Genomic DNA, 23199 nt, shown 5'->3' on the forward strand with positions numbered 1-23199 from the left:
GTCAACTCGATTGGAATGTGGGATGCCTACATGGCTGGTAAAGTGTTCCTGGGTGTGTCTGTGAATGTGTTGCCAAAGGAGATTAACATTTGAGTCAGTGGATTAGGACAGGAAGACCCACTCCCAATGTGGGTACACACCATAAAATTAGCTGCCAGCACCGCTGGAACAAAGCAGGTGGAAGAAAGTGGGACAGGCTGGCTTGCTGAGTCTAATGGCTTTCATCTTTCTCCCACGCCGGATGCTTCCTGCCCTTGGACATCAGTCTCCAGGTTCTTCAGTCTTTGGACTCTTAAACTTACACCAGTGGTTTGCCAGGGCTCTCGGGCCTTCAGCCACAGACTAAGGGCTGCACTCTTGGCTTCCCTAGTTTTGAGGCTTTTGGACTTAAAAGTAGGAAAGCCACTACTTTTTGGGCTGAGCCACTTCTGGCTCTACGCTCCTCAGCTTGCAGACAGCCTATAGTGGGATTTCACCTGGCCATCATATGAGCAATTCTCCTTAATAAACTCCTTTTCATATATACGTATATCCTATTAGTTCTGTCCCTGGAGAATCCTTGCTAATAAAAAATCTTACCTTTTAATCTTTCACATTTTGTTGAGGTCAATAAATTACTTGAAAAATAAAACCTATTTCAAGCTGGGCTTCTTTCACTTACAACTAAAATATTATTGACTAATACAGAATACTATAATGCAGTAAATAAGCACCAGCCAAGCCAAAAGAGGGCTTGATTCAAACCCAAGTTCAATATAATGAACATGTGAATGTGTGACTAAAGGAATATTTACGTTTTCAAATAAGAGACAGGGGATTTGGCTCCATATCATACAACCCTATGAAGGGCAGGAAGTATTTTTTTAAGTAACTTCAACCATCCTAAATTGTATAGAATTGATCTGTGGTCACAGGGGAAATTACTGCAAGAGGAGGGTCCATACATCATTCATAAAATGGCAGGGAGTTAAGCGATTGATTATGCTTACCTTTAACTCTTGATACGACCATGTCACCCTTTGCCCCTTTGTTGCCAGGTCGACCAGAGGCACCAGGCTTTCCCTTGGTGAAAAATAAGAGCAACAAATTAGACTAATTGTGATGGGTCAACAGTTACATCTGTACATACTGAATCTCTCTCTTCTTTCTAAATCTCGTTAAAGATTCTAGCTTGGCATTCTTGGTCTCATCCCCTTCCCTGCCTTCCAAGGTAGTCCTGCCTTGCAAAACTGAGCCTCTTGAACTGCATGTAAAGTGTAAAAGCTGGTGAAATCTTAATATGATCTGTACCAGAGTTAAGAGGAATAAATTAATGACAGTTTCCTGGGTTTGACAGTGTACTGTGGTTATGCAAATATGGTTATGTTTATGTATCACTGGGGAAGCTGGGGGAAGCATACATGGGAACTTTATGACTGTGCAACCTCTTGTGAGTCAACTACCTCAATTGTATTTTTTTTTTGAGATGGAGTTTTACTCTTTTTGCCCAGGCTGGAGTGCAATGGCACAATTTCAGCTCACTGCAAACTTTGCCTCCCGGGTTCAAGCAAGTCTCCTGCCTCAGCCTCCCAAGTAGCTTTGTACTACAGGCATGTGCCACCACTAATTTTTGATTTTTAGTAGAGACGGGGTTTCGCTATGTTGGCCAGGCTGGTCTCCAACTCCTGACCTCACTGCTGATCCACCCGCCTTGGCCTCCCAAAGTGCTGGGATTACAGGCATGAGCCACCATGCCCAGCCTTCAAATTAAAATTTATAATTAAAAATGTTTAATTATCGTGGGCTTTGTAATGGAGAGGAAGGAAGAGAGTGGGATAACCACAAGAGCTGTCACTGAAGCTGAAGGTAGAGGTTTAAGAATAAATTTGGGGTGCAAAATTCATGGAAGTGATGTGCTACTAAGGAAAGTTGATGAGCAGAAGAGGAAATAAGAATCTTGGCTGTAGTTAATATATTTCTTCTGTATAGCAGGTAAATAGCTAATTTTGGCTGATAGGCTCATTATCTCTTAACCACATTGCTTGAAAACTGAACAATTTGAGTGATTCTTTTTAAGTGTTACATCTTATTGAATATCAAACCATGTCAAAATTATGGGAACCTGACTAGGCGCAGTGGCTCACATCTGTAATCCTAGCACTTTGAGAGGCCGAGGAGGGTGGATCACGTGAGGCCAGGAGTTTGAGACTAGCCTGGCCAACATGCTGAAACCCATCCCTACTAAAAATACAATAATTATCTGCACATCATGGCACACACCTGTAATCATAGCTACTTGGGAGGCAGAGGTTGCAGTGAGCCGAGATCATGCCACTGTACTCCAGCCTGGGTGACAGAGCAAGACTCTGCATCAAAAAGAAAAAAAAATCTATATCTATCTCTCTGTCTCTATCTCTATATCTGTAACCACATGAACCTACTGTCAGTATATTAGGGTGTCCAAGCATCAAATATCATTATAGAAACATCATACGAAGTCCAAGGTTACTTACCTAGTGATAACAATTATAAAAAATCCACAGTCAAGAAACTGGAGGAAGGTAAAAACGATTGAGCAGACCAGCTGCTTTGCTCCTACAGATGCCACTAACTTGTCATGTTTTCTTTTTTCTTTCTTTTTTTGAGACAGGATTTCACTTCAACCCCTGGGCTGGAACCCAGTGGTGCAATCACAATTCACTGCAGCCTTAAACTCAAGCCATCCTCCTACCTCAGCCTCTTGAGTAGCTAGGACAGCAGGTGCATGTCACCACCACTGGCTAATTGGCTTTTACTTTTTCGAGTGTAGAGATGGGGTCTTGCTTTATCGCCCAGACTGGTCTCAAACTCCTAGCCTTCAGGGATCCTGCTGCCTCTGAAAGTACTGAGATTACAAGAGTGAGCCACCACACCTAATCTTGTCTTATCTTCACACAGTCTAACAGTGTGTTCAAACAAGCTTAGCTATCTTTTTTTAACTGGCCCTACTTATTTATAAGCTGTGAGCTACAGAGGAGAGGAGAGTACCCGTAGAGATAAGCACACTGGCATCAGCAATCATCAGGCAGTAATGGTGAAGAGGAAGCTAAAAACTCACACAACAGGCATAAAAACTCAAATGGACAGAAGGGTTGGGAGCCTTTTTCCTAGAGAAAAAATATGTCCACACAACTTGATACATCTGATATCGCTTTAGTATACCACCCCGTTTGTAACTATGTCTGCGAACCATCAAAAAGGTGGATAGAACAAATTTCTTACAATACACTAGAAAGAATTAGAAACCATAAAGTACTAATGTAGGTTGAGTTTTGTTTTATTCTTATTTTTACTATATATGCTAGTCATAAGTAGCAATGGGGCTTGGCCAAAGTGTATGGCATATGGTATTCTGTCCAATAAATGGATAAAGAAAATGCCCTTCTGATGAATAAAGAATCAGGACAGAAAACTGTTCGCATAGCATTTGCACCAACATCTTTCCAGAATGAAAAAAACGTGGTCTGCTTAATAAATAAGACTTTGGTACTTTGGAAGAATCAATCCACCCCAGGAGTCTGAGCAGTTCATTACTTAGCACATTGGAGACTTCGAATGTTTGATGAATTGCTCTAATGCTCTGTAGGTGTAGAATTTTAAGTACTAGCATAGATCATAGACTTATTTGAGCTAATAGGGAAAACATTATGAGCTAATAAGGAAAAAATTATCAATGCTGTTATTGGATTTCATTAAAGAAACAATTACGGAAAACATTAAGGACCCATTTTGAAAACTACATAGAACCAGGCATTAGTCTGAGTACTGAGAATACAGCACTTAACTAGACAATCTTGCCTTCAGGCACTTAGACTCTAGTGAAATAAATGTGTAGCCTAAGAGGTTCCTGGGGTAAAGGTTCTCAGCAGCTTCAGATAGAGAGCTACTTTTCACAGCAACAAAAACTCCTCTCCAGGCTGGGCATGGTGGCTCATGCCTGAAATCCCAGCAGTTTGGGAGCCTGAGGTGGGAGGACCACCCGAGGTCAGGAGTTTGAGACCAGCCTGACCAAAAAGGTGAAACCCCTGTCTCTACTAAAAATACAAAATCAGCTGGACATGGCGGCACATGCCTGTAGTCACAGCTACTCAAGAGGCTGAGGCAACAGAATCACCTGAATCCCGGAGGCAGAAGTTGCAGTGAGCTGAGATTGTGCCATTGCATTCCAGCCTGGACGACGAGAGTGAAATTCCACTTCAAAAAACAACAACAACAACAACAAACCTCTCTGCCAGGTATGTCCAAATTGTTCTATACGCAGTTTAGACAAGAAACATCAACTTCAGATGCCCACAGGGCAGCACCTGTCCAGTCCAAAGGGAACAGGTGGGTAGGCATAGAGGGAATCATCCCACAGCCACAGCAGAGGTGGGAAGGCAATAACATTGTGTTCATAAACTTCTAATGTCTCAGGAGAAGCCATAAACCTCACACTAATAATTCAAAAACAAACACCATGAGGACACAACCAAACATTCCAACAGGTCAGAAATAGCCTATTTGTTAGTCCATTTTTGTGTTGCTATAAAGAAAAACCTGAGGCTGGGTAATTTATAATGAAAAGAGGCTCATGGTTCTGCAGGCTGTACAAGCCTGGCACTAGCATCTGCTCAGCTTCCAATCATGGCAGAAGGTGAAGCAGGAAGCCAGTGTATCACATGGTGAGAGAGCAAGCAAGAGAAGGAAGCAGAAGGTCCCAGACTCTTTTAAACAACCAGATCTCCTGTGAACTAACTGGGCAACAACTCCCTCATCACCAAAGGGATAGAGCTAAGCCATTCACGAGGTGTTCCATGACCCAAACACCTCCCCCCAGGCCCCACCTCAAACACTGGGGATTACATTTCAACATGAGATTTGGAGGGGGCACACATCTGAACTTTATCAACCTGTGACAGTTTGCAACCATTGGTTCACTCTGCAGTCTCCAAGACTTTAATTCACTGGTATGTACCTTAGACAGTGTGAAACACATGACTCAACCGAATCTTTACCAACAAGCTTCTAAGATGGTGGTGGTGTATTCGTTTTATAAATGCTGCAAGTAAGACTCAGAAGACTGCAGAGCTCCCAGATATCAGAGATGGGAACTGAAGCTGGGTCCACTTGCTCCTAGGCCCTAGTGCCTTGTGCTCGCTATAGTATTCTGGCAAGAAATCCCATCCTAGGGAGCACTGTCAGGCTAAGGCAAAGAATGCAAAGACTTGGTTCAATTATGGAAACAATTACAATTTATTTAAGCCTACTTTTCTTTGTTTCTTTTTTTCTTTCTTTTTTAAGACAGAGGTTTGCTCTTATTACCCAGGCTGGAGTGCAATGGCGCAATCTCGGCTCACCTCAACCTCCGCCTCCTGGGTTCAGGCAATTCTCCTGCCTCAGCCTCCTGAGTAGCTGGGATTACAGGCATGTACCACCACGCCCAGCTAATTTTTTCTGTATTTTTAGTAGAGATGGGGTTTCACTATGTTGACCAGGATGGTCTCAATCTCTTGACCTCGTGATCCACCCACCTCGGCCTCCCAAAGTGCTGGGATTACAGATGTGAGCCACCGCGCCCGGCCCTACTTTTCTACCAATCTGTGGCTGCTAGGGCCAGAGACCAGCAGATGAGAGAGGAGATGCAGGGAGGATGGGGAGCCCCCAAGAACAAAAGCACCCAATAATCGGTACTACCTTTCATGCTCTCTCTTCTGTCTGTTCTTCCCTTCTTCCTTTCCTTTCTTTTCTTTTCTCCTTCCTTTCTTTCTTTCCCTTCCCTTCTCTCCCCTCCCCTTCCCTTCTCCTCCTGCTCCATTCTCTACCCTTCCCTTCCCCAGTACCCCACTGTATGACACTGGCCCCTGACTATGACCACAAAGTGATAAATTTAAAGCAGAGAAGCCATATGGACAGAATCATATACACAACAGACAGTAGAAATGTGGCCAGTCTACAAAGGCTTACCCTAGAGCAACTGAAGTAAGTAAACCTTATCCATGATAACCCTAAATAAACAAGCAGTCCACACTCAAAGATGTTAGCCCTAAATAGCAACTCAACAGGAAGCCACAAAAATATTTTAGGACCATTGAAATCTTCACTGAGAAGATTAAGTAGCAACACACACAAAAATGACTATGGTAACATGTTGGATTTAAAAAGCAGACAATAAAATGGAAATTACTTAACAATTGCAACCATGCTCACACACATACATGGATTAAGGACCCAGCTTCCTGTTGAGTAGAGGTAGCCCGTGTGCTTTGTACATGTGACAAGGGTACTGCTGGGACACCTTAATCATTACCTTCACTTAAGGCCCTCAGGTTGGAACCTTACTTTCATGAGATTTTTCTGAGGAAAATGGAAAAGAGTCCTTTGGGGCTTGATGATCAAGTTCCAGGCCATTCCAGAATTGAGCATGGTTAATAAGGAGGGGACAGAGGGCTCTCTCCAGTCACCACAGGAGTACCCCACTGGGCAGTGCTTTTATTCTGAGCAATCAGACAGCTGAGAGGCTTTGCCTCAACCTGGGTCATCTGTAACTTTCACCAAATGAGAACCATTTTTAGATCAATCTCATCAATATCACGTAAACTCTGACAAAACCAGCATTTATATCCCCAGTCTGAACCTCTCATCTGAATCCTTAAGTTGAATACCATCCTACTGCCTACTTGACTTCTTGCTTGCTTGTCTAATAGGTACCTCGAACTTGAAATGTCTCAAATAGAACTCCTTTCTTTCCTTACCCTATGCCATTCCACTGGCTCAAATAAAAAACCTTGGTTCTGTCCTTTACTTCTTTTTTCCTTATATCCTATGTCCAATCTAATAGCCAATCTGTTGGCTCTACCTTCAAAATATATCCAGAATCTGACCACCTTCCACCACACCCAGCACCACTACAATAAGGAATTGGTTGTCATATCTCATCAGGATTACACTGCAGCCTCCCAGCTAATCTCCCAGCTAATGTCCCCTGTCCATATGGTCTACGCTCCACAGAGCAACCAGAGTGAGCGATCCATTTGAAACTACTGTCTCTGTCTTCTTAAAACTCTCCCCTGGCTGTTCCATGTCATCTAGAGTAAAGGCTCAGCTCTGACCCATCTGTAAAGCCCCATGCTCTGCAACCCCTCCTAACCTCAAGCCAGTTCTCTGAGTTCATTTCCTGCTCTGCCCCTCTCTCTCTTCACTCGAGCTACACTCGATGGTGATGGCCTTTATCATCACCTGATGTACTGAATATTTACTTGCTGATCTATTAGAAGGTCTGGGTCCTCTCTGAAGTTCTAGGAGGGCAGAGATTGGGCTCTGGTCCCTGCTGTATCCTCAGCACCTGAAACAAGGCCTAGAATATAGTAGATACTCAATCATACTAATTAGTTGAATAACCAAATGATGGATGGATGAATAAATATGTGGTTTTTGTAGTCATTAATATAATGTTTACAGGTTCAAAACATAAAGCAGATATCACATTGTAAATTAGAAAGAGGCATCTTGATTTTCATCTCTACATGTTTGATATGGTCGGGCTTTGTGACCTCACCCAAGTCTCGTCTTGAATTGTAATCCCCATGATCCCCATGAGTCAAGGGAGGGACCTGGTAGGAGGTGACTGGATCATAGGGAGGGTTTCCCTCCTGCTGTTCTCATAACAGTGAGTGAGTTCTCATGAGATCTGATGGTTTCATAATGGGCTCTTCCCCATTCATGCTCTCTGTCACCTGCTGCCATGTAAGACATGCCTGCTTCCCCTTCCACCACGATTGTAAGTTTCCTGAGGCTTCTCGAGCCATGCAGAACTGTGAGTCAATTAAACCTCTTTCCTTAATGAATTACCTAGTCTCAGATAGTATCTTTATAGTAGGTGAAAATGGACTAATAAAGTGTCTCCTTTACTGGAAAGATGACTGGTAAGAGGTACTCACTGGTAGCCCTGGAGGTCCTTCAGCACCAGGAGGTCCTGGGTCACCTTTTGTTCCAAGCCAGCCAGGGAGCCCCAGGTCTCCCTTACTCCCCTGCCTCCCAGGAAGTCCTGGAGAGCCAGGAGGGCCCATGGGACCAGGCTCACAGGCACAGAGTCCTTCATTTCCTAGACAGAGGATCAATGGCAGATTTGTTATATTTCCTGAATAAAATCCCCAATAAAGGCTTTACTGTACAAAACCAATAGCATAAATGAAGAACAAAGAATCTGATATGCATAATTCTTATTGCAGACAACTGAGAGTACATGCTGTGGGGGCTGGGTGTAGCATGGGGTACTGCGTGGGGTGCCTAGACATGAGATGTGGGGTGGGTATACCATTTCTAACAAATGGAGGGTTTTGTTCCTTAATAAATTTATCCCAGCAAATTCTAGGGGAAAAGCTGATACCCAATTCTACTGAAGAAATGTTAAAAATAATACAACTTTTTTATTTTTAAAAGTTTAAAAGCCTGTTCTTTGGTTCATCCTGAAAAAAACTAAAAACATTAATTGGTGAGCACACAAACCTGAAACAATTAAGGAGACAAAATAATACATGAAGAAGGATTTTAATTGCATTGAATATTATAATTGATAATTCACCAGAATGCATTTTCCAATTATCAAGACTTTTTGTCTTAAACAAATGTCTTTAAGGTAGTCAGACTCCTCATTTGTGTTGATGTGGTCACACCCTCCTGACTCACTTGCCCAGAATGGCTCCAAACAATTTAGAGTGAAGAAACAGAGAGACAGGCAATTGACGAGTCTGGGAAATACAGGATCCATAAACATCAGTACTGTCCTATCACTGCCACTCTCAAGAAATCAAGAGGACCTTGTAAGCAACGTCACCATTTGTAGGCAAATTTATTGGCAGGCAAATGTTTCCTTTATACTCTAAGGTACGAGGCTTTGACTTTTCAGTGACTTTTAATTGCATCGCATTTAATGGAATACTCTAGTGGGTGACTGAGGTGAGTAACAAATCTGAATGAAATGCCACATCACACATCTCAGAAATGCCCCCAATCATCCATGTGTGGTTGTCTTCTAGAAATTCTACCTTTGGTTCCTACTTGCCTTTTTCTCCTTTTGAGCCTCTTCCTCCTGGAGGACCCACTTTGCCTTTTATTCCTTGTGGTCCAGGGTTCCCAACACTACAGTATGTCACTGTGAAGGGAGTAAAGAGGTGGGCAGAAAGAATCACGTAATTTTTCTGACTGTCCTCTACAGAACAAGTGACTTTTGCACTCATATCCTCCCCAATGTGTTTCCTTTCCCAGGCACATTCTTTGCTCCCCTGCTTTCCTAGGATTCTTTCTGTCTGAAATAAGAATATACATACATATAGATGATGCAGTGGTTATGGCATGCTTCTGCTACCATAACCACTAATAAGGACAACCCTAATCACAGCCCTAAATTAGTGGACTGCAAAACAAGACAATGGACATCAAAACAAAACAAACAAATAAACAAAAAAATTGAGTCAGTGTATGGCAAAGATATTCCTCCCTCAGTTATCAATCCCTAGCTAGTGAAGAAAATGTAAAGCATGGTGTAACCCCATCTCTACTAAAATTGTAAAAATTAGCCAGCTGTGGTAGTGTGTGCCTGTAATCCCAGCTACTTGAGAGGCTGAAGCAGGAGAATAGCTTGAACCTGGGAGGCAGAGGTTGCAGTGAGCTGAGATTGTGTTACTGCACTTCAGCCTGGGTGACAGAATGAGACTCCATCTCAAAATAAATAAATAAATAAATACAAATAAATAAGCATAAACCCACAGGACAAGGAAAAAGGGAGAAGAACATCAAAAACAACAACACATAAAAGAACTTAGCAGATCCTTTAAAAAACTAAAGAAAGCTGAATTTGATGCAAGAAGTTTAAAAAGCTGAGAAAGAACTTTATTTATCCCAGAAATGTCTCCTAAAATTCAGGAAGAAACCTCTGAAAGAAGAACAACAGTGAGGTCTAAAACAGAACAATTTGTTCACAAAAACAGTTAGACTAAAAGATCCCCTCCCTGAAAATGGCAGCAGAAAAAGACAAGAGATCCCCCACTACCCCACCAAAAAAAAATGGAAGAGACACACATTGCAGCAAGCTATTTTAATGTATTTTATAGTTAAAACAGCAAATGAGGGAGGGTATTGGATCACTGAAACATGAACAGCCTGATACAAAAGGAAACATTAAAAGAAAACAACAGCAATTGAAAATTCTCGAAATTAAAATAGATATGGATAAATAGCTCATGACAGCAGAAATTTAAAAATTCAGGTGGAGGACTGGAATGTAGACTTGACAAAATCTCCCAGGAACCATTACAGAAAAATAAACAGGTGAAGAGTAATAGAGTAAAGGTTAACAGGTTTCCTCACAAATAAATAGAGTCCAGAAAGAGAAAAAAGAGGAAAAAAAATGGAGGAGACAATGTTTTCAAAGAACACTTGATCTCTTCTCAGCCTTTTGGCTAAGATCAAATGTGAAGAAACTTTTTCAGAAAAGGATATAAGGCCAGGCACAGTGGCTCACACCTGTCATCTCAGCACTTTGGGAGGCCGAGGTGGGCAGATCATCTGAGGTCAGGAGTTTGAGCATTAAAAATATATGGAAAACAGAGGGCCCCAGAGAAAGAGAAAGGATGGAGTAAAGAAAGTCTCAGGATATTGGTAAAGAAAGATCTCAAGACAGTATTCTGGCAACAAATTTTAAAAAAATGAAACCTGACCTAATTTGAACAACTCAAAAAGCTGCGGGAGAGATTTATTCAAGAGATAATACTAATAAAATAATTAATGAGTTAGAGTGTATAATGATAAAATTTACATAATTCTGGGCAGTTTGAGGTTAAATTTTAAGTATATTGAAAACCAAACAAACAGACAAAGGAAACAAGACAATTGACAAAATGTTATGGAAAAGCAATAGTTTATACTATTATTATAAGGCTCAGCTGGTGAATAACCCTTATATAACCAACTATTCAGCATAAACTGAATATTTATGTAACCAAAATTGTGACAATAATTGTATTGTAGTTTATGGGAGTAGAAAATGTGCACATGTGGGGTGGGGGGTGGGGGGTGAATGAAAGCTAAATTCATCTTCCATAGAGGAAAGTCAAAAGATAATGCTGAATTGGAAAAATGAGAAATAGCAACACAAATACATTGAATGTCAGGATAGAGGCAAGTGACAAAAGATCCAGCCACATGTGACGAAATGATTGCCCTTGAGGGGGAAGGATTAGGAGAAGGAGTTGTGCAGGATTTCAGTTGTCCATACCACACCATGTAGAAAAGTTTGACTCTTAAACCTGAAACCACCCTTGCAAAAATTCTAACAGTGAGAAAATTGTGACAGTGAAAGAGATATGACCTAACTAACTTCACCTTGTCTTTAACCTCTAAACTGCCCTTGGCCATTTCTGAGCATGAGCCAGGCTAACTTTGAAAGAATTTCGTTATAGTTTAAATAATTACAGCCCTTCCCAAAACTAAACTGTCTGCATAATTCTAATAGAAGACCACCAGGTAAACAAAATAAAACAAGAGGGGCCTGTATTCTACTAAGATTTAGGCATACTTAATGATTACCAGCATTATTATTCCAGAGGTCACAAGATTTGCAATTTCCCCATATTAATTACTCCTGTAAATAATATCACTATTATAAAACCTAGAGATTGGCCTTTGGAGATGTCTTTTCAGACTTCTGCATTTCTGATGGCTGGATGGCCCCACCTAGACCCAAGACTCATAATCCAAGGGTCCCATGGCCCCCACTCAGAAGTGGTTTCAGCACATGAGGATCATTTTCCACACCCCCATGATTTCATCCCCAGCCAAGCACCAACACTCATTCTCTAGCCCCCTGCCTGCCAACCCCTGCCTGCCAAACTATCTTTAAAAAAACACTTTAGCCTCCAAATTTTCAGAGAGGCTGATTTTAGTAATAATAATAACTCCATTCTTCCATTTAGCCAGCTCTATGTATGCTAAATGCTTTCTCTATTGCAATTCACCTGTCTTGACAAATCAGCTCTATCTGGGCAGTGGGCAAGATGAACCCATCAGGCAGTTACAGACCAAGCTCTTATATAACTCTGATGAAAACTAAAACTACATGTAAAAAATAAAAATTGTATTATTTTACAAAGTTTTATCATTTACACTGAAACTCGTAACCAAATGATTACACATACTTTATGTGATAGTCCAACTTCAGCTTATTTTTTTTAAAAGACTACCAACTTAGCTCATGAAACAGCACATAACTTTTAAAATATTTTAAAAACTACGCTTTCTGAATGACACTGCAAATATCAAAAGCAGCATAAATGCTAATGAATACGAATAAGGACTACTTTACCACTTGATCCTGGGAGGCCCTGCAGGCCTGGTGCTCCAGGCAGGCCAGGTGATCCTGGCTTCCCTGGTTTTCCTGGAGCAGAATCAGGTCTCCCAGGAATACCAGCTTCTCCTGGAATCCCAGGAAGACCAGGAAATCCTTGTGGCCCAGGGGGTCCTGTCATGCCTGCAAGATAAATCAAGAATGAAAACTACATATACTCTCAGAGTAAATGTCCCTGTAGAAGAAATCATGATCAGGACATTCTTGCTTTGGTTATAGAATTTTTTAAAGGAAAAGAGATGGAGCTGGAGGCCATTATGCTAAGTGAAATAAACCAGACACAGAAAGAAATACTGCATAATCTTACTCATATGTGGAATCAAATATATCCAAACTCATAAAAGCAGAGAGTAGGATAGTGGTTCTCAGGGGCTGGTAGAAGAGAGGAATGGAGTGATATTGGTTAAAGAGTACAAAGTCTTAGTCATGTAAGATGAGTAAGTTCCAGAGATCTACTATACAGCAGGAACATGACAGCTAACAATATCGTATCATATATTTGAAATTTGTTAACGGGCTAGACCTAAAATAAATCTTCTCCCCACCCCCTACAAATGATATCTATGTAGAGGTGACAGATAATATTAATTAGCTGGAATTTGGTGATCATTCTGCAATGTATACATATGTCAGAACATCAAGCTGTATACGTTAAATATAAGCAATTTTTATGTCAGCGATATCTCCATAAAGCTGTTTCTTTAATGCTCCAGATAACATTTTTTCAGGAGTAGAAAAAAAATAAGTGATGCATAAAGTTTCCTTTTCCACAGAGCAGATTACTAGCCACAAAGCAGGAGTTATAATAATTTCAATAAACTGCATTAAAAGAAAAAAAGTCGTTCAAAAATAAAGATAATATCCCAGCCATTAAACTATCTTGCCGTCCTTGAAATAAGTACACAGTGGAAAGAACTGGGTTTAGAGAATCGGATTTTCCTTACCTTTTCTCCATTCTTTAGAGTTATTGGAGAAGAAATATATTCAATTTAATTAAAATGATTACTTTTTCAATCTTTCTACCTTGATAACTTGGTAAAAATAATCTAAATAAACATATTAGCATACCTCATGGGTAAAAATAGACTCGTATAATCATCTACATAGAACATAAAATATTGTACCTATCACAGCAGCCCAGGTTGGTGGGGAGGGATGAAGGTGCCAGATTTGAACTTGCCTCTCCTTCTCTACCCAGGGGACCTTAAGCAGATTATTTAACTTATTGCGTATTCTGTATATACCTCCAGAGGCTTGTTATGAGGATTAAATAAAATAATCCATGTAAGAAGCTTAGGGTAATATCCAGCAAGAGCACATGCTCAGTGAATGTTCAAATGCTCAGTGTGTTCAGATGAGGTCAAAATGAATAATGCGACAGCAGGAAATCCTGCTTCCCCTTGACATCCTACTCCCCTGGCTGTTGTCTTTGGCTTAAAGATAGCTAGAAGCTGACCAGGCACGGTGGCTTATGCCTGTAATCCCAGCACTTGGGAGGCTGAGGCAGCCGGATTACCTGAGGTCAGGAGTTTGAGATTAGCCGGGCCAAAATGGTGAAATCCCATCTCTACTAAAAATATAAAAATCACCTGGACATGGTGGTGTATGCCTGTAATCCCAGCTACTAGGGAGGCTGAGGCAGGAGAATTGCTTGAACCTGGGAGGTGGAGGTTGCAGTGAGCCAAGATCATGTCATTGCACTCCAGCCTGGGCAACAAGAGCAAAACTCCATCGCAAAAAGAAAAAGAAAGAAAACTGGAAGCCTTTGTGAGAGTGGCCACCTCTCACAGCTTCCTTTTCCTAAGTGTGTCTGGCTCCAGAACCTCTCTGTGGAAGACTGCATTTTTCACAGATGGCCACCACAGGAGCTCTGTCCCACACACTCTGGTAGAATTTTGACCTTTCTCCATCAAAAGGTGGTATGTTCCCTTCCTCCAAATGAGGCCATTAGAAGAGATCATTTAGCTTCAGCCTTGTGAGCCAAAACACTTGAGACTGGAGTTCTGAGCTACCATATAAGCAATATGAAGCCACCATATTGCAAGGATACCTCAGTACACAGCCTACCCATGGAGGCTCTTGAGACTATACAAGAGAAATCAGGTGTCTAGCCAGGCCCAGTCCTTACTGAACTCTTAAAACTGCAGAAAGAGTGCAAGGTAATGTACTGATTGCTATTGTTTCAAACCACTCAGTTTTAGGAAATTTTTTCAGCAAGAGATAATTGAAACCCTGTCAGTAATCAGTAATGTAGCATGCTCATTAAATTAATGGCTGTCATTATTGTGTCCATATGTGCTGGGCTTCACTAGACTTACAAACATACTCACTCCTTGAACAACCCTGCAAACTTTAGACCTATAGATCGGGCACAGAAAGTTTAGGCTAAATACCCATAGTAATAATAGCCAACATATTGAATCTTTATACTAGACTAAAGGCTGTATATGTATTATTTCTTTCAACCCCAAGACCTTGTTTTACAGATAGGAAAACTGAGGTACAGAGAGGTTTAGTACATGTCCAAGATCACACAGCTTGCAAGTAGTAGAAACTGGAACTTTTCTAGTTCATAGTGTAAATGTGTAAGTATTTCACTATGCCACACTATACTATGTGGCCTTCACTAAGTGCTAAGGTGGGATTTGATTACAAGTTTCTGACTCTGAAACTGTGCTTATCTCATGGTAAATATGGTAGATAATTACCAAATTATCTATTAGATATTATATATATATTATATACATAGCAAATAGTATAGATATTACCAATTATCTACAAATTATATATACAAGTATGTATACTAAGACTAGACACACTCCTGTACTTAGAACATAATGAAAATGGGCCCCTGTGGATTTGGCTGCCACCTTGTCTTCAGGCCATTTCTAAGACCTGATGTGGACTGAATACAATCAGTCACTGGATGAACCTGGGTGCTGCCTGCTGCCTTGTTCCATCGCCAAGAATGCTTAACCATCTGCCAAAGGGAGAACGGGCTACAGTGTATGGCATATTGCAATACTGACTACCCAACTGCAGAGCATGAAATCAATAGCGTAAGTTGTGACAGCATTACATTTTTTTATTATAAAAGAAATAAACAGAAGAGTGCTTCACATACCAAAAATGTATCATTTTGTGTATTTTTGTCTGAATCATTTGTACATTGGATACATACATATGTTTGTGTAATGTAAATGTATACGTTTTGCATATAAATGTAATGCAAAATCAAATGCATTTCTTACTATGGGTCATAGGCAAGATTTGAAAGCTATTAGGTTAATTCATTCTTTAAAAGCTTGTGAATTAAGAGGTTTCCTGGGTTTTAATCCACTAGAGACACTTGTTACTTACTACTAGATTTTAATTTTAATCTGCTGGAGACATGATTCTACTATAAACAAGCCTGAATGGAGAAATCTAAGACCAGAGTTCAGTGCTTTCTGACCAACAGAACACTGTATGTGATTTATGTACTCTTGGGTCAGTTAAGCTAAGGCTGTGCTATCTAAAGATCAAATGGACTAGATAAAGCTTTTCCACCTTTGTGGTCATCAGATTCTGCAAAGTGAAAGCTAGATTCATGGAAGATTAAATGAGAGTTTTGTAGTAGTATTCCTGAGTTAAATATCTCAGGAAATTTCTCACTTCTCAGTAAATATAACAAGAGAGACAGGCTGAGTAAAACTACGATCATTCTAGACTTTTCTCCTCACAGGTTTAATCAGTTCTCCTGGGTTTACAGACTGAAAACACCCTCTAAGCTTCAATTCCTCATCTTACTAAGAATATTAACCAGTGTGGCACCTGAAGGAGCTCAAAGTCCTTATGCCAACAGGACTCTTTCCCAGGCTTTGTACCAAATGCCAATGTGACCCATCATTTTCTTATTTTTGTTTTTATTTTGAGGGAAGGGGAGAAGAGTTTTTTAAGGTAATTATGAATGAAAGTTTTTTTAATCATAATTTTTACTTCCACTTTTCATGCAGGAGATTTAAGTGAAGGATTAGGTGAATGAACTAAATTTTACAAGTAGATGTCAAGGGAAAGGCTTCCAGAAGGGCGGGGAAACACTAACCCTAGCAGTGGCTTCCAAGCCTTATCTGCATGTGATGGTTTTGTGAGAGGCCTGTTGTTATACATACATATGCCTTATAACACCTCTGTGATATCAGTTGAATAGCTCTGGGGTGCAGCTGAGAAACCTGTATTCCTCCCATGTAAGTGACTAATTGGCTTGAGTTCAGTGGTTTTTAACCCTGGCTATATATTACAAATACAGGAGCACTTCTACAGTAGCAGATGCCCAGGCCTGTCTCCCAAGAGTCCAACATTCTTGGTCTGTGGTGTGTACAGGCATCGGTATTATTTTACACACTCCTAAGGTGATTTCAGTATCAGCTACAGTTGAAAGCCACTGGTGCCGATGATGACGCAGGAAATCTGACCTGTAAAAGCCAGGGCATCAGGGGATCCATACCTGCACAGGCTTCCCCTGGTCTACCCGAGAGACCTGGGGGACCAAGTAGTCCAACATCCCCTGTTTCTCCATAGCGGCCAGGGAACCCTGGGTCCCCTGGGGGACCTGCCAAAGATAATGGCACATGTGAATAAACAAGTGATACGTGCATTTTAAAACTCAGACAACAATTACTTTTTGTGAGACTCAGTAAAGTATAATTAGGAGACTCTTTTTTGTAGTTTCTCATCACATTTAAAATGAAACATCTTAAATTTCAATCCCTTTGGCTGTGCCTCTTCCTCAGACACATGAACTTTGAGTGGAGCGCTTTGTCATTGCTTTAGGGTCCTCTTTTTGGCTGCAGCATAGTGATAGGTGTTAGTCAAATCCTTTTGTTTTTGTTATTTTGCCTAGGCTAGAATACATAATCTCAGGTCACTGCAACCTCTACCTTCCAGGTTTAAGAGATTCTCATGCTTCAGCCTCCCAGGTAGTTGGGATTACAAGCGTGTACAACCATACTCTGCCAATTTTTATATTATTAGTAGAGACAGGGTTTCACCATGTGGGCCAGGCTGGTCTCCAACTCCTGACCTCAAGTGATCTGCCTGCCTCGCCTCCCAAAGTGCTAGGATTACAGGCATGAGCCACTGAGCCCAGCCAGTAAAATAGTTTCATGCAATTTTTAGCTATTAAAAAAATGACTTTCTGAAAGATGACATAATAAAAATCCCAGCCTACAGTTTACGTACTGAAAAAAATCTCATGCATATGTATAATTATACACTCACGCTAAAGTTCATGCATGCAGCCTGCCTAGTGTGCAAGCTGTGGAAATGCTGGGTCAGACTCTACTGTCCTGCCCACTCAACTCCTATTTCTGCATAATTTATGGAGGAACTGAATGGAAACACAAACCTTTGAGCGGAAGAGGTGGAGTCACCAAAACACCTGGTGGTCCTGGGTGCCCTCGTTCTCCAGGATCCCCCTGAAATCATTCATTCATTCACTTTTTAAAGAAATACTAATTTTACTCATATTGCCTGGCATTAAACCAATATTAGAAGAACATGTCCCCATTCATATAAGAAGCAGAAATTATAGGCTGACTACAGAAATGAAGCATCCATGGAGTTTTAGGAGCAGCAAAGATCCATCTAATCTCTTATCTACAAGTAGTGGAAGTAAATAGCAAATCACAAAGCTCCCACAAAAGAAAAGAAATTTAACTCCAATGAAATTATTCTATGCTTATAAATTGGATACTTCTGATGTCACCAAGTTTCTTAGATATACTATGAGCATTAATGTCTAACTTGGCATCTATGACAAAATAGTTTATTCACCTAACGAGGTCTGAATCTACATTTTATTTTAGCTACAAATAGTGTCTTCCCAAATTGTGTTTCCCTAATGCTGCCATCGCTTTAAGGGAATACAATTCCCTTGCACATGCTGAGCAAGTGCCTGATGTGAGTTCACAGAGGTTTTTTAACCTGAAAAATGCAGTGGTTAAAAGCAGAAAACTCTAAGATGTCCTTGGTTTCTAATATCAATATTATGTGAGCCCATGGAATTTTGGACACTTTCATGATTATTCACCTTCAAAAGGATCACTTGACAAATGTGGAACATAATTATGCTTAATGTGACACTGATATGATAATAAGATAATCGTGCATAATAATGCACAACATGCATTAAAATAATATACGGTCAGCACTCTTATGCAAAATATTTTAAAAACATTAACAGTGCAACAATAAAAATAATAAAACAATAGAATATGACAACTATTTGCATAGCATTTACATTGTATTAGGGATTATAAGTAATCTAGAGATGATTTGAAATATAAAGTAGGGTGTGTGTAAGTAATATGCAAATACTACATCATTTTACATCAAGGATTTGAGCATCTGAGGATTTTGGTAGCCTGGGGGTTCTGAAACTAATCTCCCACAGATAATGAGGGACAACTGATATGGTTTGGCTGTGTTCCCACACAAATCTCATCTTGAATTGTAACTCTCACAATTCCCACCTTTTGTGGAAGGAACCCAGTTGGAGGTGATTGCATTATGGGGGTGGGTCTTTCCTGCACTATTCTTGTGATAGTGAATGAGTCTCATGAAATATGACAGTTTTAAAAAACAGGAGTTTCTCCGCACAAGCTCTCTTTTTGCCTGCTGCCATCCATGTAAGACATGACTTGCTCTCCTTGCCTTCTGCCATGATTGTGAGGCCTCCCCAGCCACGTGGAACTGTGAGTCCATTAAACCTGTTTCTTTTGTAAATTGCCCAGTCTCAGATATGTCTTTATCAGCAGCATTAAAACAGACTAATATAACAATTGAATAGAAAATTAACTGTGTCTCTTCCAAAAATTATATTCTTGTATGATTCCTTGCACTACTTTTTAAAATAAATTAGGTAACAGTAAGGATATAAAGTTTTATCAGGAAACATTCAAATATGCTCACTTTTTACCTTTGGGCCAAGAAATCCAAATAGCCCAGGATCTCCAACCCGTCCTAGTTCTCCCTACAAATAAACACAAACATGCACAAACATGTCTTTTAAAAAAAGTGACTGGGTGACAAATTATCTCATTCTCATTTAATTTAAGCAACACATTGCCCACTGAGACTGTGCAAATTCTTAACACTATTCATTGGTTGCATTAGACAATCTTGTACTTCAGTTTTTGCACCCACAGCCAAATCCTGCAATCCATAAAATGAATGTGTCTGCCTTCCTAATTACTGTGTTTGCACAGAAGAGTACAACTTCTGAATTATACTAAGTTGCATTTACTAATGAAATTGTATTTATTATCTCTATAATGAGGTACATTTACCTTTAATCCCGGAAAACCTGGAGATCCATAGGAACCAGGATCCCCCTAATAAATTTACAAAAATCAGCATAAACATTATTAAATCAAAATGCATTAACAAGCTCAATGCATCATTTTTCACCTTATCAAATTGTCCCATGGATATTTAGTCTTGTTTGCAAAGCCAGATGAATAAAAGGAAATAAGTAGAAAAGAGATCCCATTTCTTTATAACATTTGCTACTTGAAGGATCTTTAGTCTTATTCAAAACATTTGTGTCGCTGCCAGCGTTTTAATTAAGAATGTATTTTTGCTGTTGTTGCTTTTCCAATTCTACTTTATTTCACTTAGTGCTGTTGCACTGGGCCAAATATCTTTAAAATCCTTGCAATATAATTTTCCTGGAAATTAATAGTTGCTCTGTGCATCATTAGCAATAAAAATGACCATGGAAACTAATATCGCCCCTTCAGTACTAAATCTAGAACCAAATAAACTCAATGCCTATGCCAGCTGTGGCCTGGCCTCCATGGTGACTCTATGAGTGGCCATTCAATTAGTGACACACGTGGTGATGTTTGGAGCTTAATATTGTAGTTTTTTCCTAGCTACTCCCCCTAGATCACCATCTTGTTTTATCAAATAGACTTAAATTAACTGTTCCAAGCTACTGTCATAGTGACATGAGGTGCCAGACAAGAGATGCCACAATCCTGCTACTTTTCCGAAATTCTTCTATCTCTTGCTTGCCTGTTTTATCTAAATGATCTCAATGGAAGGATGCTCTGGGATATTTAGCTATTCCATAATTCTTGTCCAAAATATTTTGTTCTTACATGAGATATTCTTCACTTTTGAGCTTATGGGACTACTGACCTGGTTTTATAAAAACGTGAAAGAGAACTATCTCCAAATTCACTAATATTAATAACAAATGATGCTTACCTGAGGCCCTGGAAATCCAGGAATACCTTTTTCTCCTTTTGCCCCAATACCAGATTCTCCCTTTAAGAGATGACAATGTTTAGAGGGGTTCAAGCAACAATATTTCAGCAATAGGGAGAGCAAAAATAAAATGAGAAACAAAAATTATTGTCAGCAGCTTAAAGAAAACAACTACTTTAGAATAGAGGCTCTATAGGATTATGATAAAACAGTGACAATTTCTGGTAATATATGTTAGTACTTAAAGCAGTGATAAAGACAGTGAGGAATAACATTTTAAGTTAAAAAGGAAATCACACAAATGAAAAAAAGGAAGGAGAAAAAAAGACGGAGGAGGAGGAGGAGAAAGAGCAACAACTTAAATAACTACCTTGCGTCCTGGTGGTCCTGGCAGTCCAATCATTCCAGGAATTCCTTTTATACCCTAAAAATTACAATGAATATAATTTGGTTTATTTTATTTTTTATTTATTTATTTATTTATTTTTGAGACGGAGTTTCGCTCTTGTTACCGAGGCTGGAGTGCAATGGCGTGATCTCGGCTCACCGCAACCTCCACCTCCTGGGTTCAGGCAATTCTCCTGCCTCAGCCTCCTGAGTAGCTGGGATTACAGGCATGCGCCACCGTGCCCAGCTAATTTTTTTTTTTTTTTTTTTTTTGTATTTTAGTAGAGACCGGGTTTCACCGTGTTGACCAGGATGGTCTCAATCTCTTGACCTCGTGATCCACCAACCTCGGCCTCCCAAAGTGCTGGGATTACAGGCGTGAGCCACCGCGCCCGGCCCTGGTTTATTATTATTATTTAACATACTGAATTCGATCTCCTTCAGAAATAATCTCTTTTGACAATCTGTCTCACCTTAAAAAAAAAAAAAAAACTCAAGAGATTACTCTTCACCTGTTCTAATTAGCTCTAAGATCTAAGCACACTTGTAAACCAGACACTATTTGAGCCAGTTCTCTGTGTGAGAGGTATATAGCACATCACGGTGGACCACCATGGGACCAGGCAGCATATACAATTTAGGAATGTAGCCATTGAAAAAAGTGGCTCATTTCAAGCAAAGTAAAGAAATGTAACCTAGTAATTGAAAAGCAACAACAGAATCTGCATGTGGCACCAGTAATATCAGCACTGGAAGCTGACAGAGGAATTAATATTTGCCAAGAGTCTATTATGGCCCATTTCTATGCATTTGTTACCTTCTCAATTATCAAAACATCAAACTCATCTGTAACATCTAAAGGACAACTGGGCTTCCAGTGGTGTTTTCAATCCATACATCAAAACATTAACAAGCACAAGTCACAATTCAAAAGCCTGAGCTAGGTCTTCCACTTAGCAGCTGGGTAAACTTGAGAACACTGAGACCCTTCCAAGCCTCCTTGTCAATTCTACACGATGGGGCCAATAGTAGTACCAACCTATGAAAGTAGCTTAGAAACTAGCACAGTGATGCATAGAAAGACCTCTGTACTTTGCTGGCAAGGATACATTTTCAAAAAGCATTTTCTATTGCTACTTTTTTTTTTTTGAGACAGAGTTTCGCTCTTGTTACCCAGGCTGGAGTGCAATGGTGCGATCTCCGCTCACCGATACCTCCGCCTCCTGGGTTCAGGCAATTCTCCTGCCTCAGCCTCCTGAGTAGCTGGGATTACAGGCACGCACCACCATGCCAGCTAATTTTTCTGTGTTTTTAGTGGAGACAGGGTTTCACCATGTTGACCAGGATGGTCTCGATCTCTTGACCTAGTGATCCACCCGCCTCGGCCTCCCAAAGTGCTGGGATTACGGGTGTGAGCCACCGCGCCCGGCCCCTATTGCTACTTTCTAAGTGACATATGGATCTGGGAATTACCTTTTCTCCTTTATAGAGACAAAAGTCAGGTGGCTCTACCAACAGGGTGGGTCCAGGAGAACCTTGCTGGCCAACCTCACCCTTTAAAAAGAAGCAAGATAATAAACATTTCATATTAATTTATGTTTTGAAGATTTGTATCCATGTATTGTGGTATAATGCTTCCAATCCTATGTGTCATGAATTTAAATTACAAGTCATGGCAATATAAAAAGATATTGTTTTTCTTATTAAAATTCAGTACATACTTATTGTTAAAAATAAATTTAAAAAATGAAAATGATTCTTAATCCTACTATCCAGAGGTAATCTCTATTAAAACTTTAATATAGTTTTTTATGGTGTGTGTATATATATAAATATGTACATATATGTGTATGTACATGAATAAGTAATTTGTTTTATGTATTTGAAAATATAATCAGAATACTATATAATAAATATATAAATATAATTTAAAGTATACAGCATATTTTATTAAATTTTTAAATAAGTTTATATTTTTCATATAACAATATTTTGTGAGCCTTTTCCTATTATATTAAAAGCTCTTCAAGATCCTGATTTTTTTTTTTTTTTTTTTGACAAAGAGTTTTCTTCTGTAAGTCAGGCTGGAGTGCAATGGTGCAATCTCAGCTCACTGCAACCTCTGCCTCCTGGGCTCAAGCGATTCTTGTGTCTCAGCCTCC

General features: G+C 39.9%; 1 protein-coding gene across 1 annotated transcript in view; it reads right to left on the minus strand.

The window, feature by feature from the left end:
- The window catches only part of COL4A4 (collagen type IV alpha 4 chain), a gene marked incomplete at its 5' end in the record, with an annotated part of 142599 nt that overhangs the window by 76123 nt on the left and 43277 nt on the right, over window positions 1-23199 (minus strand). The window contains 11 exons of the mRNA XM_054258166.2: window positions 990-1062; window positions 7935-8098; window positions 9059-9148; window positions 12356-12520; window positions 16884-16988; window positions 17784-17853; window positions 19356-19409; window positions 19726-19770; window positions 20651-20710; window positions 21021-21074; window positions 22511-22591. Coding sequence (XP_054114141.2) covers window positions 990-1062; window positions 7935-8098; window positions 9059-9148; window positions 12356-12520; window positions 16884-16988; window positions 17784-17853; window positions 19356-19409; window positions 19726-19770; window positions 20651-20710; window positions 21021-21074; window positions 22511-22591 — 961 coding nt within the window. The remainder of the gene's footprint in view (window positions 1-989; window positions 1063-7934; window positions 8099-9058; window positions 9149-12355; window positions 12521-16883; window positions 16989-17783; window positions 17854-19355; window positions 19410-19725; window positions 19771-20650; window positions 20711-21020; window positions 21075-22510; window positions 22592-23199) is intronic.

The sequence above is a fragment of the Callithrix jacchus genome, chromosome 6, assembly GCF_049354715.1.
Source record: "Callithrix jacchus isolate 240 chromosome 6, calJac240_pri, whole genome shotgun sequence".
Classification (NCBI taxonomy): Eukaryota; Metazoa; Chordata; class Mammalia; order Primates; family Cebidae; genus Callithrix; species Callithrix jacchus.